A 20,291-nucleotide genomic window follows, 5' to 3' on the forward strand; every position below is an offset into this window, starting at 1 on the left:
TGAGTAAACATTCATAAGGGAATAATACCGACATGTGGTGAGGGTGTGAGCACTCCCTGGTCGCTTCTATAGGCATGTAAACTGGTACAGCCTCTCTCGGGCAAAGAGAACCTGAAATGAGGTATACGTTCGTTCCAAGACCCCACACACTGAATCACTGGTATACATAAGCCACAGAAATTTTCATGCAGGTGTACAAAGAGGCCTGTTCAAGGGCATTGACTGCAGCGTCCTTCATGGAAACAGGAGTTGGGGGGCAATCTTGGCATCCATCCTCAGGAGAATGGATTAGTCAAGTGAAATGGAGGCAAGTGACGGAACACTAGGCAACAGTCAGAACCAACAGATAGCTTTTAAAAACACGGCGTTCAAAGAAAAGAGTAAGGAGCAAAAATGAGATCGATAGCGTAAACACCGTTTATATAAACCAAAACCAAAAATGGTATTAGCTTATTTCACAAGGATCTGTTCATATAAATGGGATGGGGCTGAGTATCAAAGATACAGCAAACAAAAACTAAACCGTAACAAGAGAGTGAATTTGCATACGTTGACGATTCTTGTACACTGTGAAATAAGGAGTATAATCAACTCAGATCTCTGCTCTGGAAAACCGGAAGAGACGTGGGCAAAGGACATGCACAGGCAATTCACAGAGGAAATACAAACGGCCCAGAAAGAAATGAAAATATACTAATCTTACAGATAATGAAGGGAATGCAAGTTATAGCAACAATGAGCATATTTTTTCATCTATCAGATAAATAACAGTTTAAAAAATTGATAAAAAACACTTTGCTAGTGAGGGTGTACACACCATTGATGGAAACGTATATTCATTGAGCATTTGGGGGGAGTGATTGGGCATTATCAAAACATAAATTGCTTAGAACCAGCAAGTTTTTTTTATAGGAACTTATCATATAGAAATACCCAATGTGCAAGGGTGCATTTGAGAGGCAGTAAGGATGTCACTGCTGCAATGTCCATAGCAGAGAAGCTAGAGGCTTACGCACATGCTTGACTGGAGGAGATGGGTTTAGCATATTCTGTTGGTCATATTATACCGTGAAGATGGTGAAGACCGAAATGGCTCTGCGTGTTCTGACATGGAAAGATGAGTGTAACATATTCTTACGCAAAAAAAAGTATGATTTCCTTTTTGTTGAGAAATTATATAGTCTTGTGTCACTTAACAATGGGGTACGTTCTGAGAAATGCGTCATTAAGCGATTTTGTCGTGTGAGCATCACTTACACAAACCGAGATGTATTGCCTACTACATAGCTAGGCTATAGGGTCTGTCTTATTGCTCCCAGGCTACTAACCTGTACAGCATGTTACTACTGTACAAAACAACAAGAGATTAAATCAAGCACAAGAGAAATTGATGCAATCCAGTGGTACAGTAACTATGAGATGTATGAGGCTGCTGCCATTGGACATGAGCCTGGACTTCGTGGGCAAGATCAGGGCCGAGATAGGCAAGCCCGGCTGTTTGGGAGGCGGTGGACGGCTTTTAAGGCTGTCAGACTGGATGAGCTCACTTGAGGAGTGAGTGCGGCTAGAGAAGAAGTATGAATGCACCTCATGAAAATGTTGATCCAAGAAACCCAGACCTGCCCTATGCCAAGGAAGGAAGCGGCCCAGAGTTTGTCCAGGAAATTAACTGGGTGGAGGTCTGGAAGGGGCTTGCTCTCTGAAAATGGAACTCCCTACACCGCTGCCTTCCCCCTGGGGTCCCGTAGGTGACATTCGGTAGAGGAAGTGGATGGCGGCCAAGACAGCCCACCAGAAAGAACAGAGATTACCTATTTTGAGTGGCAAAAGATCTTCACTTGCAGCATGATTTAGGCTGTCAAATTGGATGTATGCATTGCAGAGGTGTTACTGGGATGGAGTCTGAGAGCTGATGAGGGTCCACAGGAACAGAGAGGTCTGAGAAACACATGGCTCAAGGGCATCGGCTGGGATTGACTTCATCACCTGTCTCACTGGGCGGCACCGCGGGCTAATTACAGTAACAACTCCGATGTAGCAGTTACAATGAGCTGTGGAAATGTTCTATGTATATCTGAATATATTTACTGATTGAATCCTCACCACGGCCCTAGGAAGTGGATATGATCACCAGCCCCACGTTGCCCATGAGGAAATGGAGGCACCGAGAAGGTACATGACAAGCGGAGGAGCCGGTATTTGAAAGCCAGTGCCTCCTCTGTGCTTGTAGCCCTTACGTCCCACTGCCTCCCGGTGATGGTCAGTTATTATTACAGTAAGAATAACATTTACTGAGTGTTGTCTTTGTAATTTCATTTAATCCTTACGACAAACCTGAGATGGGCCCGTGATTCCAGTTTTGCAGAGGGGAGAAGTGACTGGCCCAAGGCCACAGAGCTGGAGATAGGCCAAGCCAGGTCTCCAGCCCTGGCCGCTCCGTTCCAGGTCCTCAGCCTGGCACCACAGCCCTGTACCGCAGTGGTGCGTGTGAGGCGTCCCATGGGGATTTACCATGTAAGACTTTTTGGCACTGCTTAAGATTTAAATGCTCTGACTCCCTCCAGAGCTTCCTCTGGGCTCTGGTTTGCCTGCCGCCTCGCTCCTGGACACGGCATTCAGCTCTGGCCTTTACCGCCCTGCCAGAGGCTCGGAGGAAAAGTGTTTTGAAGAAGATCTTGTGAGGGTTTAGTTTGGCTCCCATAGGGCCTCAGCTGGAGCTGGGGGGCAGCCCAGGAAGCAGGCAGAGGGGGAGGGACCGCCTCAGGTTCCACCTGGCCATCTTCATAGGGAGTGAGGACTTTTCCAGATGGCTGAGTCCTAAGGTCTCTTTTACAGATAGATGGGGAAACACAGGCTTAGCAAGGGCAGGGGACTTACACCAGGTCAATGAGGAGTCCTGCAGAGGCAGGACTAAGCTCCGGGTCTCTGACCTCCCAGGCTTCAACTATTCCTCAGCATCCTGCTGAACTCTCCCCTCTGGGAGGAAGTTGGCCTCCCATACCCTGGCTGACCCTTCCTGGCCTGCTTTTTGCCAGAGCCCTGGAGACTGGCTGAGGTCTTGTTGCCATAGAGATGGTGGGGCGGGCAGTTCCAAGGCTGGCAGATGGGGGTGGGGGATGGGCAGGATACCAATATGCTAAACACCCACCAACAGTTGGTCAGGACGCCATTGGGGACACCAGGGCAGGACCGCAGGCTCCAGGCTGCAGTGAAGGCCACAGGGCTGCTCAAGCTTTTGTCAGGCATCCCCCAGGCTGAGCAGGTGAGGAAGGCCCTATGGGAGACTTCCAACTGCCCAGAGGCAGGCTGGCTGTCTGGGGTCAGGGGAGGCCAGGGCTGAGGGAGGCCCTCGAGAAGCCATGAGACTGGAGCTGAGGCCCTGCTGAGAGTCAGGGAGGCTCGAGGGAGGAAGGGACCATGGGGAGGCCTAAAGGATGTGGGGTGAAGATGACGCCGCTCTGGGGATGACTCCCAGCCTTCTGATGGAACAATTTAGGGAGCACTGCAGGAGAAGCAGGGTTTGCAGAAAGACAATGAGTCTTTTCCACCTTGGCTTAGCAAGTCTGGGGCCCTCTGGGGCATTCAGAAGAGCGGTCCAGGCCCCAGAGGTAGCATAGTGCGATGGTGACAAATCTGGGCTCTGGGGACAGACTCAACATGTTCAAGTCCAGGAACTCTGAGCTTCAGTGTTCTCACCTGCGTGATGGGGGTGACAGTGAGTATCTACCTCCCAGGGTCCTTGGGAAACTTAAATGAGCTAATGCATGAAAGTCGTGAGCACGCAGTAGGTGCTCAGTAAATAGTAGCAGTCGCTATTTTAATATTATGGTATAACAAGGGCCCAGAGGGGCCAGCCCATGGGCAGAGAAGAGCAGGGTCACCTGGGGGAGGTGTCAGGTGGTCCAGGAGGCTGCTCAGAGCTGGGCCTCCTTTCCTGTCTTCGCCCAGGGGAGTCTTGGGGTTGGTGATGGTGTAACCATTCTGGGCCAGCAGCAGAGGTCTCGGAGTACGGGGCACATGGCAAAGAAGGACCGGAGGCCCAGGAGCTGCAACAAGAAAGAGCATGGCTCTGCTGAGGCTGAGGAGTAAGCAGCTTGGGCAATGCCGGGCGGGATGCTGGCTGTCAGGCCCCCTCGGGGCTGGCACCCTGACCCTGACCACTGTCCCCTGCCCGCTCTCTCCTCAGTGCCTTTCCCTCTCCTCCTCGGAAACCCTCCTTCCCCTTCCAGTGGGCCTGGGAGAGCTTTACCTCAGATGGCCGGGCTCTGCTTCAGCCTGGCTCCTCCTTGGCCCCTGGCCACCAAGCCCTGCCTTTGCCCCAAGCCATCTCCCAGCACAAGGGCAGGCATAAGTCCCACCTCCTAGAGACCGAGGGCTTCTGCTGGAAGATGAAGGTGCCAAACCTGGAAAGGAGACAGCAGCTCAGCTCCCCTTCCAGCCGAGAGCTGGAGCTGCCCAGTGAGTGCGGCCTCCAGCCGCCTGGGAAAAGGTCAGGATCAGGAGCAGAGTCCGAGGAAGCATCTGAGCTGGAAGCCCCGAGTGCGAGTGCGAGTGCGGAGGAGACCGGCAGTCGTCTGAGCCCTGGGGAACTGCCCCAGCTCCTCAGGACGTGGTCGATCTTGGAGGAAGAACAGTTTGCAGAGGCGACAGAGGAGGCTGAGGAAGGGGAGCACAGGGCCCCCCACAGAGGGAGGGTGGGTTCTCGGAGGAAGGGGTGGAATTCCTGTGAGGAGGCCTCCAACGATGGTGAACTGCAGTGCCAAGGGAACAATGGCAGCTCCAACAACCCCCAAGGGCAGCAAAGGAGGAAGGCAAGAGCCAAGAAGCTGGAGGGGCCATGGGACCTGGAGAAGCTACAGAGACAGTTACAGCAGGATTTGGACTGTGGTGAGTATGAGCTCAACACCCGGGTTCCCCAGGAAGTTGTACAGTGAGGAGAGAGGTTGGGGAGCCAGAGACCTGGGCCAGGAGTTCAGACAGGACTGGGCTGTGCTCCAAGTGTGGGTGGCACTGCCCAGTGGGCCAGGAGATAGGGTAGTCCCTGACCTGTCCCACTGTGGATAGGCCCTGAAAAGCATCCCTGGAAGGCTTTGCGTGCTGCTGTTCAGGCCTCCAACCGGAGTGGGAAGGCCCATGTCTTGGGAGGTGATGAGACTCTCATGTTTGCCAACTTCCCTAACCGCACCTTCTACAAACGACAGGAGGCCACCAGGTAAGGTGGAAGAAGAAGGCGGGTGGGAGCCCACAGCAGGGAGTAGGGAGGAGCCAGGTTTCCAGGAGACACTTAGTCATTCATCCATTTACCAGTCTTCTGATCATCCAATCCACCCATCCACCCATCCATCCATCTCTCTGTCTGCTTGGCCAACAGTCTATTGACACAAGCAACTTTTGATTCATTTCCCATCTTCCATCCTTCCATTAATTCATTAACTCATGGGTCCTCAGGATATATTAAAGATAAAAAGACTTGGCCCCAGCCAGAAGCTCAAGGTCTGCTGGAAAAGGAGACAGATGGGCAAGCAGCAATAATGGCAGTCGAGTTAGATAATTGCTGTACTTGGGGTTTGAACAAGAGACAATGGGAGCAGAGGGGGAAGACTGGGTGGGGGGGGTTGTTGGCATTGTCGAGGTGAGAGATAATAAGGGCCTGAGCCGGGTGATCATGGGAATGGAGAGAGGCGGGTCCATTTAAGAGATATTTGGAGACTGGCTCAGTGGCCTTGGTGACCAATTAGATGTGGCAGGTGTGGATCCACTCAGCATTCTGATAGCACCCCTCAATTCTTACCCTGTTATCATCTGCTCGAAATCCATGCTTCCCAGTGCCCTTGGGACAAAGCCCAGATTCCTTGGGAAGGACGCTCCCGTCTCCCTCGCCAGCTGGTCAGAGTGGCTAGAATGCCCCACGCTTTCCCTCCCTCCTCTCCTGGGACGACCCCTCTCCCTCATCCACCCAGCTAGCTCAGATTTATCTTGCGACTCTCGAGTCAGGCACCCCTCCAGGAAGTCCTCCGTGCTTGCCTCCGTCATAGCTCTTACCACACCGCACTGCAGTGGGGTGCTGGGCTGTCGGCCCTTCCCTGCGTATAGACTGAGCGCAGGTGCCGGATCTTGTTGGTCACCACTTCTCTGGTGCCCTGCACGGGACCTGGCATACAGTTGGTGCTCAACAAATATGTGCTAAGTGAACGACTGCATCTACCCCTTTGTCTATCTGTCTATCTTTCTCTTTGACCATGTTTCAATTATGCATGGATTTACCAATACTGAGTTTCTGTGTATGTTAGGTACTGTTCTACCTAACAGGGATACGTTGGTGACAGAGGACAGACAAGAAACCCTGCTCTCATGGGGCTTATATTCTACTTGGGAAGGAGACAATAAAGAAATTACCAAAATGTATAGCTAGAGCTGGAAAATACCTGGGAGGTAGATGGTGTGGTCAGGGAGCATCTCTTTCCCTGACATTGAAGCAAAGACCTGATTGATAAGAAGGAACTGGCCATGAGATCTGTGGAGGAATGTTCCAGGTCAATCTAGGTGTTGTCTATTCAGCCACCCATACCGTTCATCCATCCACTGATCACATCACCATTTTGTTTCTCTTTTGTATCCATTCATCATGTCTGTCCCTCAAGCCAAAATATGTTCACCTAGCTCCTACTAGCTATGGGGGCCAGAGAAAACAAATCTGGCCCCTGCTCTCAAGGAGAGCTGCATTGCAGGGCGAAGTTGGCAATGCAGGTGAGGTCACAGGTGTGCACGCTGAGCTCCACAGGGCGGAGTAGAGGCACACTGCTGGCTGGAGCAGGCAGGAGGCTTCCAGGAAGAGTCGGGAAAGGCCCTGAGCTGGGCCCGAGGACTGACCCCAGATACGGCCTTCATCATGTCAGACTTCCATGACAGACCTTGGCTCTCTGGGCTCCTGCAATTCCTCCCTTCAGGCCCTTATCCACCCCTACCGGGCCCCTGACCCTCCACGAGGCTCCTGTTCCCCACAGACCTCTCCTGTCTCCCTTCTTCCCACTTCCCACCCAAGAAGCCTGCTGCAGGCCTGGGAGCGGCAGCAACAGGAGAAGCGGCAGCAGGCCGAGCTGCGGAGGGCCCGGGAGCAGCGGGTCCAGCAGCAGGTGGCCGGCTGCCTGGCGGCCTACGCACCCAGAGGGAGTCGGGGGCCGGGGGCCACCCAGCACAAGCTGGAGGAGCTGAGGTAGGAAGCCCGGGCTGCGCAGGGCCTGGTGGGGAGAGGACAGGGAGGCAGTGCCGTGTCAGAGAAGGACCAGGAGACCCAGCCCTCTCTTGTCCTCAGGGCTGAGCCTCCACTGCCATCCTCCAGCCCAGGCAGGCAGGCAGGCAGGCCAGGCCACTTTGCCACACTTTACAGATGAAGACACTGAGGCTCAGAAGGGGCTGGGCCAAGGTCACCTGGTTAATAACAACAATCTCTGAGGCTGTCAAACACTCAAGGCTAAAATGTTCTATGTGCTTTCTCACACTCTCAAATCTTGTCTTTCTGATTCCAAAAGCCAGGCATGCTTACTATAAAAATTCCACTATTGGGGGTGGCCGGTTAGCTCAGTTGGTTAGAGCAGGCTGCTACTAACACCAAAGTTGCTGGTTCGATCCCCGCATGGGCCACTCTGAGCTGCGCCTTCCTTTAAAAAAAAAAAAAGTCCAATATTACTGAAATAGTCGATGTAGAATGTGGGCAGTACCAGGGATCCCACTCGTGGAGACTGCCATTATTCACAGTCTGGTGAAGCGTCATCTATTTTCTTCTCCACCCCATTTTTTTTTTTTTTTTTTAAAGAAAGCAAATGCATACTTAAAAGGAAATCTCTTCTAGGTTCATAGCAGGCCCTTCAGGTAGGTATTATCACCATTCCCATAATTCTACAGGTGAGGAAACTGAGGCTGTTTAAGCAATTTTCCAAAGGTCGCACGTGAGCGACAGAGCTGGGATCCCAACTCAGGCAGCCTTTTACTGCCTCAGAGGGCTTGATACCCAGTGTTCAGATATAGGGCACCCCAGGGCAGCCCTTTCTCTGCTTCCTCTTCTTTCATCCCGGGAGATGCTTTCATGCCAGACCTCAAGTTCATTGTTTTTTACTAAGGCAGGAAGTGTAAGGTTCAGAACTCCAAGGAGCAGATGTCAGTGAAAGGAGTGTTTCAAACATGCATGTTTTACTTTCTACCTGGCAGCAGGTATTTCCCACGGGGTCTCTCAGCCCTTACAGCCTGTGAGCTTTGCTCTGTCTGAGCTGCACTGGAGACTGCCCTGCCCAGGAGGGTGGGCACAAAAGAGGTCGTCCTGCGACGGGGAGGTGATGTGCCTTCCTTTCATTCCGAGGTGATGGGCATGGCTGACAGCCACTAACACCACTTCCTTTCTTGCTCGGGGCTCCCAGACAAGAGCTTTTTCTCAATTCTAGCAGAAGTAGCATAAAGAATCAAGCAGGAAAAACATGCATGGTGTCACAGGCAAGACAGCGACCGAACGCCAGCTTGTTTCTCCCACTCCTTGTGCCTCGTAACTGCTTTAAATTCCCTCTTGAAAGGTGAAGACGCCTAGACTCTTCCCTTTTTGTTGCCCCCTTTCTTCTGCCTTCCCTCCCCAACTCTGGTTCAAGCCGTTGTTTCTCAGTCTAGTTGTGTAGGACACAGCTCCCTGGCCCATGCTGGGATTGTGAGACTTGTGCTCCCCCCGGCTGAGACAGTCGGCCGCTCCCAGCAGCTCTTCCCGGCTGCCGGCCACTCACGATGACTGCCTGCTGGCCACTCACACTGGCCACCAACTGCTCCTGGCAGCATACAGTCACCCAAGGCAGCTCACGCCAACCCCCAGCTGCTCACGGAAGCCCAGCTTCAGGGAGAGCTGTGGTTCACAATCTTAGCTGTAGAGGGCGCAGCTCACTGGACCATGTGGGAATTGAACCAGTGACCTTGGTGTTATGAGCACTGCGCTCTAACCAACTGAGCCAACTGGCCGCCCTTGAAGACTCCTTTTTGAAATAACTTCTGTTCCTGGCCATAGGATTTCTTGAGTGGAGGAAAGTTCCCCCCTTGGCTCATAGCCAAGGGGCCAGGCTCAGCAAGGCTCAGTCTTGTCTGCATGTCCCCTCCCGTCCGTGTGTGGGTGCTGCCACCACACCCCGCAGCTCTCTTCCGTGCTTCCCCAGAGGATGCCTGGACCTGTGTGTGATGTGGCCGGAGGGCCCCTCTTGCTGCCAGAAGCCTCAGCTTGTTGAGCAGATACATTTCTGACAAGGGCACAAATTGAGTTTTTGTAAATAGGTTTGTGCCTTCCCAGCAGAATCTTTAGCTTTCCAGGATGGGTTCTTTCATTTACAACACGTTTCTCTAGTTTCTGTCCCATTTTCTAAGCTGTCCGCTTATAAGAACCACAGAGAATGTGGGCAAGCATGTTTAGTCCCTGTAACACAGAGAAGATAACAACCCAGAGCCCAGCGCAGGGCTTTGCCCAAAGCCACAGCCAACAGCCACAGCTTCCTCTCACAGGTACAGGGTGAGGGTGCAGGGGTGTGGATTCGGGGAGGGGAGAAGCTGGGCAAGCAGGTGCCCAGGTGCTCAAAAGCCAGCGCTAGCCCCTCTCCCTTGGGAGAGGCTGGGAGGATGAGCAAGCCCTGGCTGCACAGCCAGGGGTCTTGGGCTCAGGGCTCAGGCTGACTTCCCAGCTGTGCAACCTTGGACAAGTCCCTCAAACCCCCTGAGCCTCAGGGTAGTCATGGATAAAATGGGGCAAAGACTAATTCCCGCTCCACTGAGCTCAAGAGGAATCCAGCGTGAGGATGGGAATGAAACGGCTTTGTAAGGGTAAGGGCGGGAGGACATCCAGTCCTTAATGAGGGCAAGTGACTCAGAGGTGGGAATGGGTGGTGTCCATGGTGAGGTGTCCAGAAGCCTGGCTCCCCACAGGCGCCAGGAGCGACAGCGCTTTGCTGAGTACCAGGCAGAGTTGCAGGGCATCCAGCACAGGGTGCAGGCCCGGCCCTACCTGTTCCAGCAGGCCATGCAGGTGAGGGCTAGCACCTGGGCAAGCACACAGCCCCCCCCCCCCGCCAAGAACAAAGCTCCTTACTGGCTGAGTGGGATGGCAGGCAAAGTGGTAGTGGACTCCTTCAGGTGGGACCCCAGGCTGCTGCCCATCCGGAAGCCCTGGGACCCACTTCAGTAATCAGAGGTGGTCCTGATGCAGTGTGGGAAACCTTCTCTCTCCTCAGGCCAACGCCCGGCTCACGGTGACCCGGCGCTTCTCCCAGGTGTTGTCGGCCCTGGGATTGGATGAGGAGCAGCTGGTGGCTGAGGCAGGAAAGAGGCACACAGAGGGTACTTCCAGGAAACCCAGGTGAGGCCATCTAGCTGACCAAGAGACTGGCTGTGCCCTGCTGTGGGGAGAAGGGGTGCCATCACCAGCACTCTGGGCCCTGCAGGGTCTCCTCCAGCCGTCTCCCTGCCCCCCTTCAACCTGCGCTGGACGTCTGGGGAAAAGCTGAGAGAACTCTGTAGGCAGCCATACTGATCCGCCCTGAATCTAAGCTGCAGGCCTGCCCTGTCCACCCCTCAGCCACCCGCCCCAACCTGGAGAACCCTGCCAGTCCAGCAGTCAGCAGGGCCTTCCCCAGGCTCTGTTCTCCATGTCACTTGAGGAAGGAGGCACCAGGGTTAGCCCCCCATTTCCCAATGAGGGAAACTAAAGACCTGAAGGGCAGGGTCTTGCCCAAGGACACAGGAGTGGATAAGCAACAGAACCAGCTTGGGAATCTGCAGCCATCTGAGGGGCCACACACCAACCCCCCCCCCCATTTAAGGTCTGGTGCCATGCCAGTCACCCCACGTATACTGTCCCTTATGTTTTAGAGCAATCTGGTGCAGAGCAGGGATTATGAGGCCCAATTCACAAGAAGGAAACTGAGGCTTGAGGAGGGCAAGTCCCTTCCTCAGGGTCACACAGCGTAGGAGCCAAATTTGAAGCCACATCATCAGTGACAATGACCTTTCCCTCCTACAGCCCAGGTCTCCTTGGGTGTGGGGTTGGGGAGCTGCAGGGCCCAGCGGCCTCGACCTTTGTCTTCATTTTTAAGGAGCCACAGGTCAATGAGGGAGAGAATGGAGCACTCTTCTCAGAGTCCCCCAAAGACAGAACCCACCGGCAGCCAGCCTGACAGGCATTCCACCACCCCAAGCCCAGACAGGGAGTCCAGTCCCTTAGATAAAAATTAAAGGCTTTATGGGAAATACAGTGTGGAATTTCTGGTGGTGGTGGGAAGAGGCTGCATTTGGGCGTAGGAAGTGGCAGGTGGGTAGGCAGCAGGCTTAGCTTGTCCCCATATCCCCCAGGAGCTCTGGCTGTTCCTGGTACCCCACCCAGTACACACCTCCCCAAGTTTGCTCCTGAGGAGTGGGGCATCTCACAGAGAGAAACAGCTGTGACTCCTCTACCTCCCCTCACCGCCCAATCTCCAGCATATACGCTGGGTCCTATAAATTCAAGAGTGAATAGGACAGAATGGCCTCTGCCTTAGAGAACTCCCAGTTTGGTGGGGGAGGAGGGCAGACCTTGAAAGGGGTGCATACATGGGCGTATCCATCACACCATAACAGATGGGTCGCAACGCACAGGGACCGCCAGATGGAGCAACTGTAGGGTGGGGGTGGGGGGGTCAGGAGGGATTGTGTAGTTGAACTGGGCTTTTAAGTAACTTCAAGTTACAGCCTCCCTCAAGGAATAAAAAGCTCACACACACAGATATACTAAATTTTGCACTCAATTTTGGGGGTTCACGGACACAGAAGCTCATCTGGAGCCCCTTCGCAGTTTACAGAGTGCAGGTTACAAAACCAAATCCAGAGAACGTGGGAAGGTAGCGTACGCTGACAAATCCTGGTTATAGGGACTCAGAGGCTGGGCTGTCCATCTCGGGGTCTTGACAACATGCTGTGTCGTCCAGCACCCGCCTGAGGCACGACCCCAGGGGGTCCACTAGGAGGATGCCTATTGGAGTGGTGGAAGCTGTCCACGGAAAGTTCGAGGCAGTGAGCGTCCCGTGGCTGGGGGTGTGCATGCGGAGGGAAGCTGGGGAGGGGTTTCCAGCTCTGGGGATGCTGGCTTAGATGAATTTTAGATCATAGTTCTGGTGTTACGGATACCAGGACCAGAAGAACCCAAGCGGCACTCAGAGTTAGGAGAGTCAGCTTTATTACGCCGGCGGGCTCAGCGGGATCCTTCCCAAAAGACTGAGCCCCCAGCAAGGTTTTGAGCAGGTTTTTATGGGTTGGGGACTTCCTTGAGTCGGGGAAGGGGTAGGTGTCATCTGGTGATTGGCTCAGGGTGTGGCTTGGAGGGGGATATGCGGAAGTGGGCTGGGGCTTAGGCTGGGGACTTCTTTCTCCGCTCGGGCCACCATTTTAGGTCAGTTTCCCCATCATGCTCCCCCGTTGATGATCGTAAGTGGTGACAACTTGGAGATCATCATATTGGCTAAGAGGACGATAACCCCGCAGGGCAGGGATCTGGGCGGTGGCCCGACGGGAGACGGAGGTCTCTATGAAACGTATGACAGCGTTAACTATGCATGGCCCGATGGTGGCAAGGAGGATCGTGAGGAGTGGGCCGGCTAGGGGTAGGAGCCAAGAAGGCCACGAGCTGGGATTGAGTCCCCAAGAGCCGTGGAGGTCGTCTCTGCGTTTCTGGATGCGGTCGTGGAGTTCACAACCTTTAGCGGTGACGATGCCCGACTGGTTGACGAAGTAACAGCATTCTTCTCCTAGGAACAGACAGGTGCCTCCTTTCTTGGCAGTGAGTAGGTCTAACGCCTGCCTGTTCTGTAGGGCGACTGCTGCAAGGCAGTTGAGTTGAAACTGGAGGGTGGCGAAGGAATCGGCCACTCGGTCCATGTCATCGTTGAGTTCCTGGGAGAGCCTGTGATAGAAACTGACAGAGGATCTGGGCCCGGCAGTCCCAGTAGCGACCCCAGCGAAGATGCCTGCCAGGAGTAGGAAAGGGGCTGCGGCAACACATTTCTGGTGTGTGTGTGGGGGGCCTGGCCTCCAGCTCAGAGTCAGATACAGAGAGGCCTCGGGGGTGAGGAAAATCTGGATGCAAAGATCGGAGAGATTAAAATCTATACAGTGAAAAACAAGTCCATTACAGAGGAGAAAGATGCCAGGCGAGGCACAGTATGGGGTACCCCAGGGAACTGAGAGGTTATGGGCGCATAAGGAGGGCTGTAGTTTACCCCAGGAAGTGACCCTGGGGGAAACTACATAGGTATAGTTGGGCGTGGAGGCCACTGGGATTTGGGCAGCTATTGGCCCGAGGGTGTAGGTGACATTGTTTGGGCTGGTATTGTTGTCTGGGCTCCAGTCAGGGGGAACCGGGATTCCAATATAACTGGTCCGGGCGAGGGGAAAGCAAATCCAGCAGGCGGGGGTGGAGGCAGCGTTAGTGGCATTTAGCCAGGTGGTCGCCCACAAACTGTAGGTGGTGTTCAGGACGTGCCGGGTGAATAGCGAGGTATCAGGGATGCGGGTTAGTCTCTGCAGGGAGGTTAGGCTGAGACCTTGGTAAAGGGGGCGATTCCTGACAGAGAGGATGGAAACCTGATGGACCCTGTCTTTGATTTGTTGGGCGAGGGCCAGGTCCTGGACTCCTCCCCCATCAGAGTGACCGATGTAAGATAGGTCCCACATGCCTGTCTTCCTAGTGCGCCCGGGCAGTTAAGGCTAGTGATTTTTCCCGTCCAACAGCACTTGGACCCAAGGTAGCAGAGGGAGACTGTGGTGTAACACTCCGAGGGCATGAGGGTAAAGTATGAGAAGGCTGTGTGGCCAGCACATTTTCCCCGGCAGCTTGAGGGACAGAAAGGGGAGGTCGTGATTCCTTCCCAGGGAAGAGATAGTATGAGAAAAAGCCAAAGCAAAAAAAGCCAAAGCAAAAAAAGCCAAAGCAACCATCATGGTTGCTGCCTAAGACAGGTTAGGGAGAGGAGGCAAACAGTCCAGAACAGGAAGTAGAACCCTAATAGTCCCTTTTCCAGTGGTGACCAGCTCGGTGGGGAGGATGCAACAAGACCAGCAAAGGCTAATAAACAGGAGTCCAATAACAGTGAAGATGGAGGCTGGGCAGACGACGGCGAGGCTTATCCGGGCTGTTTCTTGAGGGTCAGGCGGAGTGAACGGGCCGGGTCAGATTGGGCGATCCAGGCGTCGTCCTCCGGCTGAGCTCTTTTAACTCGAGTGTGAGCAATGCCTGAAACTTTAAGAGCGGTGGGAGTAACAAGTATGACAGTGTGAGGGCCTGTCCACCGGGGTGGGAGGGGCTTGCGCTTCCGATCTTTGACCCAGACTTGATCTCCCGGGGTAAAAGGGTGTATCAGAGCCCCGAAGAGAAATGGGGGCCCTTTCCAGAATTTAAGCACGTACATCTGTGAGGACCTTGCCTAGCGTGGCCATCTGGTTTTGGAGGCTGGAGAACCCCAGCTGGCGAATGTTGCCAGGGAGGCTGGTTAGCAGGGGAGGGGGCCTCCTGAACATAATTTCGAAGGGAGAGAATCCATATTTGCCAGGGGTGCAGCGCGCCCGAAGGACGGCTGGTGGTAGGAGGTTTACCCACCCTAAGGAGGTCTCTGGTGGAGTTTAGCTAATGTTTCCTTGAGGGTACTGTTCATGTGTTCAGCTTTCCCTGAGCTTTGTGGTCGGTATGCTGTATGGAGTCTCCAGTTGATGCCCATGGCTCTGGTTACCATCTGGAGGAGTTCTGCTATGAAGGCTGGCCCGTTGTCACTGTGGATAGAAAGTGGAATCCCATAGCGGGGAATAATCTCTCTAAGGAGGACCTTGGCTACTTCGTGGCTCTTCTCAGTCCTAGTGGGGAAGGCTTCGACCCACCCGGAGTAGGTACAGACCAGGACCAGCAAGTACTTAGTACCGCGGCAGTTTGTCATGTCAGTGAAGTCGACTTCGAGGTCCTCAAAAGGCGCGGTACCGCGTCTCTGAATCCCAGGGATGGGGGCTAGGGCTGGACTTTGGATTGTTCTTTGCACAAGTGAGGCAGCGTTCTCTGATTGACTTGCAAAGAGCTGACAGCTGGCTAACGCAGAAGTTTTTGGCTAGAAGGCCTTTGAGAGCAGTTTTTCCTAAGTGGGTTAACTTGTGATATTCAGCGGTTAGTTGAGGACCCAGCAGGGCTGGGATGAAGAGGCTTCCGTCGGGCAGTTGCCATCACCCTTGTGGCAATCTGGTGGCCCCTTCTGACCTTGCCCATCTGAGTTCTTCTTTTGTGTATTGCGAGAGGCACGTGGAGGTGGTGTCAGTGACCAAGAGTAGCTCACTAGGGCTTCCCATCGCCGCTGATTTCGCTGTGGTGTCGGCGAGCTGGTTCCCGAGTGCTGAGAGCTCATTGCCCCTCTGGTGGCCCTGACAATGGATAACTGCAACCTGCTGGGGAAGCCCAATGGCTTGTAGGAGCTTATGGATTTCTTGTTTATTTTTAACAGTTTTTCCCTCCGCGGTCAGAAGGCCTCTTTCCTTGTATATAGCCCCAAGCATACAGACGGTTGCAAAGGCATACGGACAGTCCGTGTAGATGTTGACTTTTCGGCCCTCGGATAGAGTAAGGGCTCTTATTTGTGCCCATAGTTCTGCCTGTTGGGCCAACCATCCCGATGGAAGTGCCCCTGCCCCGACTACCTCATCTGTGGTGGTTACCATACACCCCGCATGATGTTTTCCATCCCTCAAAAGCTGCTAATGTCAGTATACAGAGTAAAGTCCGGGTTAGGATGTGGGCTGTCCCGGAGGTCAGGTCTGGTGGCGTAGACCTCGATAACTTCTGTACAGTCATGTTCTGGATCCCCTTCCTCAGTTAGCAGGAAAGTGGCTGGGTTTAGGGTGCACACAGTTTCTAAAGAGATCTGAGGGTTTTCCAGGAGTAGCCCTTGATATTGAGTCAGCCGTGCATTCGACAGCCATCGGGGTCCTTGACTGTTCATTAAGGTGGTGACCGAGTGGTGTACCTTAACTATGAGTCTCTGACCTAAGGTGAGCTTGTCTGCCTCTTTGATGAGAATCACAGCGGCTGCTAGGGCCCACAGGCATGGTGGCCAACCCGCTGCTACAGGGTCTAGTTTCTTTGAGAGGTAGGCAATGGGATGGAGCCATGGTCCAACTGTTTGGGCCAGCAGTCCTAAGGCTATTTTGTCTCTCTCATGGACGAATAAGTGGAATGGCCTCTCAGCATCAGGTAACCCAAGGGCTGGGGCCTGTCCAAGTGAGCTCTTGAGCTGCTTGAAGGCGTGTTCTTGATCTTCTGTCCATAGTATGGGGGCCTTTTCTTGACCAGTTAGAGCCACATATAAGGGCCGGGCTATTGCCGAAAAGCCAGAGATCCAGATCCGGCGGAAGCTGGCAGCTCCGAGGAACTCACGGAGCGCCCTCTGGTTGGTGGGCCGAGGGACAGAGGTGATGACTTTCTTCTGCTCGGTGTTGAGGGCCCGCTGTCCTTTGGCGATGACAAAGCCCAAGTACTGTACTTGTTTCTGCAGAGCTGGGCTTTCTTCCAGGAGACTCTATACCCCGTCTCGGCTGAGTGGGACAGGGGTGCCCGCGTCACGGTTTGGCACTTAGTGTCGGTGGCAAAGGCCAGGAGCAGATCATCCACATATTGCAATAGAGTGCAGCGGTATTCTTCTCGAGGGAAGGTGGCTAAATCTGAGGCTAGTGCGTCCCCAAAGAGGGCGGGGAGTTTCTGAAGCCCTGTGGGAGTCGAGTCCATGTCAGCTGGAGCTGCCGGCCGGTATCAGGTTCAGTCCATTCAAAGGTGAACAGTGATTGGCTCTGGGGCGCCAACCGAATGCAGAAGAATGCATCTTTCAGGTCCAGGCAGGTGAACCATACGGCCTCCGGGGGCAGCTGCCTGAGAAGAGTATATGGATTTGGGACTACGGGGTGTAGGGAAACCGTAGCTTCGTTTACCACTCTTAAATCTTGCACTGGCTGGTATTCTCCATTGGACTCCCTTACCGGCAGGAGGGGAATATTCCATGGCGACTGGCACTCTACGAGTATCCCTGCTGCTGTGAGATGGACAAGGTGTTTTTGAATCCCTGCCCGAGCTTCCCTGGAGATGGGGTGTTGGGGTTGAGCTCCAGGTCTCAGCTCCACCAAAACCGGAGCCTTATGTTTTGCTAGCCCAGGCGGGTTATCTTCAGCCCAAACCTCCGGGAAATCGGCCCTGTAGGCTTCTGGGTTCTGTTCTACACTGCCGGTCTCGTAAAGCCTCCATTCTTCTTCCCTCGGGGTGGTGATAGACAGAATAAGTTCCTCTGACGGGGGTTGCAGTGACATGGTGGCTTGACCTGATGGTTTGAAGGAGATTTGCGCCCCGAACTTGGTAAGGAGGTCGCGTCCTAGGAGCAGGATTGGGCAGTCTGGTAAGTAGAGGAACTCGTGTGACACGGTGTGTCCTTCTAATTTACAAGTCCAAGCCTGGCACAATGGCTGGTTCTTAGCTTGATCCCCTGTGGCTCCCATTATGGTGACTCTGAGGTCCCCGAGCAGTGCCACTGGAATGGTGACTACCGAGTGTTCTGCTCCAGTATCTACCATAAAAGTTACTGTTTGGCCCCTATATCTAAGTCAACCGTGGGCTCATGGGGGCCGAGGTCGAATGAGCCCGGTCCCCCTCAGTCCGACTTGATTCCTGCTAACCCTATGAAGTCGGGCTCCGGTCTGGTTGGGTTGGGACCAGGGGGAGGCCGAGGCTTTCCTTTCCGTCGGTTGGCGCACTAGTTTTTCTAATGGCCCAGTTCTTTACAATATGTGCATTGGTCTTCTTTTAGCGGGGCACGAGGATGGGGACCTGTCTGCCGACAGGGAGGCCCTTTTGTTCCGGGACTAGCCCTTCCTTGTTGGAGAGCAGCTGCGAGGAGGGTTACTTTTTCTCTCATCCTCTTGTCGGCCTCTCATTTAGCTACAACCTCACGGTTCTGATAGACCTTGTTAGCCACCTCCAAGAGCTGGGTGATATTCATTCCTGCGAACCCCGCAAGTTTTTGGAGTTTTTGGTGGATATCAGGAGCTGCCTGAGTGATGAAGGCCGTGTTTATCACCTTCTGATTCTCGGGGACTTCCGGATCAAATGGAGTGTAGACCTGGAACGCCTCAGAGACGTTCACAGAAGTCACCAGGAGTTTCTTCCCCATTTTGGGTTACATCGACTGTTTTGGACATATTGGTTGGTTTTTGGGCTCCTGCCCGCAACCCTCATAGGAGAGCATCTTGGGATTGGCGGATTGTGCCTCTCCCTGCTTCAGTGTTAAAGTCCCAATCAGGCAGTGCGTCCGGAGCAGCCTCGGTCACCCAGGTGGCAGCATCCAGGACTCCTCCAGGGGCCACTTCTTCTAGCCACTGCCTTGCCCCCTATATGATCCGCCAATGCTCTTTGGTGTTGAAGAGCATTCAGAGGAGCTGTTGACAGTCCTCCCAGGTGGGGCGACCTCCCAGGTGGGGCGATGAGTATGGAAGATAGATTCCATAAGATGTATCATGGCTTGCAATTTCTCCGAGTAAGCTGGAGTATGATGTTTCCAATTGAACAGGTCAGTGGTGGAGAAGCGCTGGTAGTAGATGACGAGGCGTCCTGACTGGAGGGTCCCGTCATCTCCAACTTGGTCTGGCCTTCTGGTCTCCCAGAGGGTCAGCTGAAGCAGAGGCGGGTCTTTGGACCGAAGTGAACTAGCAGGCCCCGGTGAGGGTTGGTGTGTAGGATCAGGGGCTCCCTGGGGAGGGCTTGGGAAGTCGGGTGTCGGCCTGGGGGGGTCGGATGGAGGCGGAGTATCTGGAAGTGGTAGGGAGGTGGTGGCGGCTCTTCGTCGAGGGTCTCCCTGGTAAATGGTCTTAGTCATGTCTTTCTGGGAGCGGCCTCGTGGGTTCCGTGCATCGAGGATCCTGGACTGTCCCTTACTATTGAAGCAGAACCGTACCCAAGGAGGAAGGGTTCGGCCTATTTCCAACCACAAGTCAATGTAAGGGAACTGGTCTGGATGTCCTGGGGTCCCGGTGACAACTATGTAGACCCGGCGAATCGTGGGGAGGTCAAGAGTGCCTTCTGGGGGCTATCCCACGTCAAAACTTGGCCACTCCAGTTCACATAAAGTGCGGAGACGTCCAGGGGTCATTTTGACCCCGTAGTCACCTCTGAAACCTTTCCTGAAATTCTTTAACATGCAGTCTAGAACCGTGGGCTTCCCGTGACTCCCTCCCAGGATGTTCGGTGTCACATAGACAAGGGAATGGTCTCAATCAGGCGCCCGCCTGGCCGTGTTCCTCACGGGAACTTTGGGTACGTCTTGGCTAAGGTGTGCCCGTATAAGCCCGGGGCTCGGTCGCACTCCGAGAGTGCGAATCACCATATGCCAGGACGCTACCATGGAACGCAAGTTGGGGCTCTGTAGCCGATAGGCAGTGGATCCATACAGAATCCCATTTGGGACCAAGCACACACACATTCATTCAGGGAGGAAAGACGCCCTCCCCCTGAACAGCCCTAACTAGAGTCCAAAGTGGGACTCAGCAGGCGGTGATCAGGCTCCCCTTCTGCCCTTAGGCAGGCCTAACTGGGTCCGGGCCCCAGGGTCTTACCGTGTCCGATGTCCTGGTTGATTGTGCGTCCTTTCTCTCTACTGGGGTCCAGCAGGGAGTCAGGGGCAGGAGCCAGTGGGAGGTCGCTGGTCCTGGGCCTGCCACAATCATCAGGGCGCGCCTAGCCCCGTGTCTCGGCTCTCCCGCCACTCTACGGTCTGCTCTCGCCCAAACCGGTGGCTCAAGGGGCCAGCGCGGTTGGGTTTCATGGTCAGGGAACCAAGAATGTTACGGATACCAGGACAGGAAGAACCTAAGCGGCACTCAGAGAGTTAGGAAGGTCAGCTTTATTATGCCGGCGGACTCAGCGGGATCCTTCCCAAAGACTGAGCTCCTAGCAAGGTTTTGAGCAGCTTTTTGAATTAGGAACTTCCTTCAGTTGGGGAGGGGGAGGTGTCGTCCGGCTCGGGGTGTGGCTTGGAGGGGGTTATGAGGGAGTTGCCTGGGGCTTAGGCTGGGGACTTCTCTCTCCGCTCGGGCCACCATTTTAGGTCAGTTTCTCCATCGCTGGGACGCACAATCGGCCCACCACCCTGCCGGAGGCGGCCGAGCTTGTGCACCCTGACGCCCATCCCAGCCTTCCCATAAGCCTTTGCGGGCCGGCTGTGAAGCCAAGGACGGAAGCAGCC

General features: G+C 54.3%; 1 protein-coding gene and 1 long non-coding RNA gene across 3 annotated transcripts; one reads left to right on the forward strand and one right to left on the reverse strand.

Annotated features, from left to right (window-relative positions):
- The first annotated feature begins 2,556 nt into the window (after positions 1-2,556).
- Positions 2,557-11,263, forward strand: TSGA10IP (testis specific 10 interacting protein). The gene is made up of 8 exons (XM_074336718.2): positions 2,557-3,262; positions 3,949-4,085; positions 4,187-4,887; positions 5,065-5,212; positions 7,043-7,213; positions 9,940-10,039; positions 10,245-10,369; positions 11,106-11,263. The coding sequence occupies exons 1-8, from the start codon at positions 3,104-3,106 to the stop codon at positions 11,242-11,244; spliced, it is 1,680 nt and encodes a 559-aa protein (XP_074192819.2). The 5' UTR covers positions 2,557-3,103; the 3' UTR covers positions 11,245-11,263.
- A 940-nt stretch (positions 11,264-12,203) lies between these two features.
- On the reverse strand, positions 12,204-20,243 carry LOC109450446 (uncharacterized). 2 transcript variants are annotated; one of them, XR_012497636.2, is made up of 2 exons: positions 19,663-20,243; positions 12,204-14,278 (listed from the first exon to the last, which is right to left on the reverse strand). It is a non-coding gene; the product is annotated as an uncharacterized LOC109450446 (long non-coding RNA). The 2 variants fall into 2 exon arrangements; XR_016018403.1 differs by having other exon boundaries at positions 12,204-19,024; positions 19,663-20,192.
- Positions 20,244-20,291: the final 48 nt, after the last annotated feature.

Source organism: Rhinolophus sinicus, chromosome 14, assembly GCF_057876585.1.
Source record: "Rhinolophus sinicus isolate RSI-liver-muscle chromosome 14, RSI-T2T, whole genome shotgun sequence".
NCBI lineage: Eukaryota > Metazoa > Chordata > Mammalia > Chiroptera > Rhinolophidae > Rhinolophus > Rhinolophus sinicus.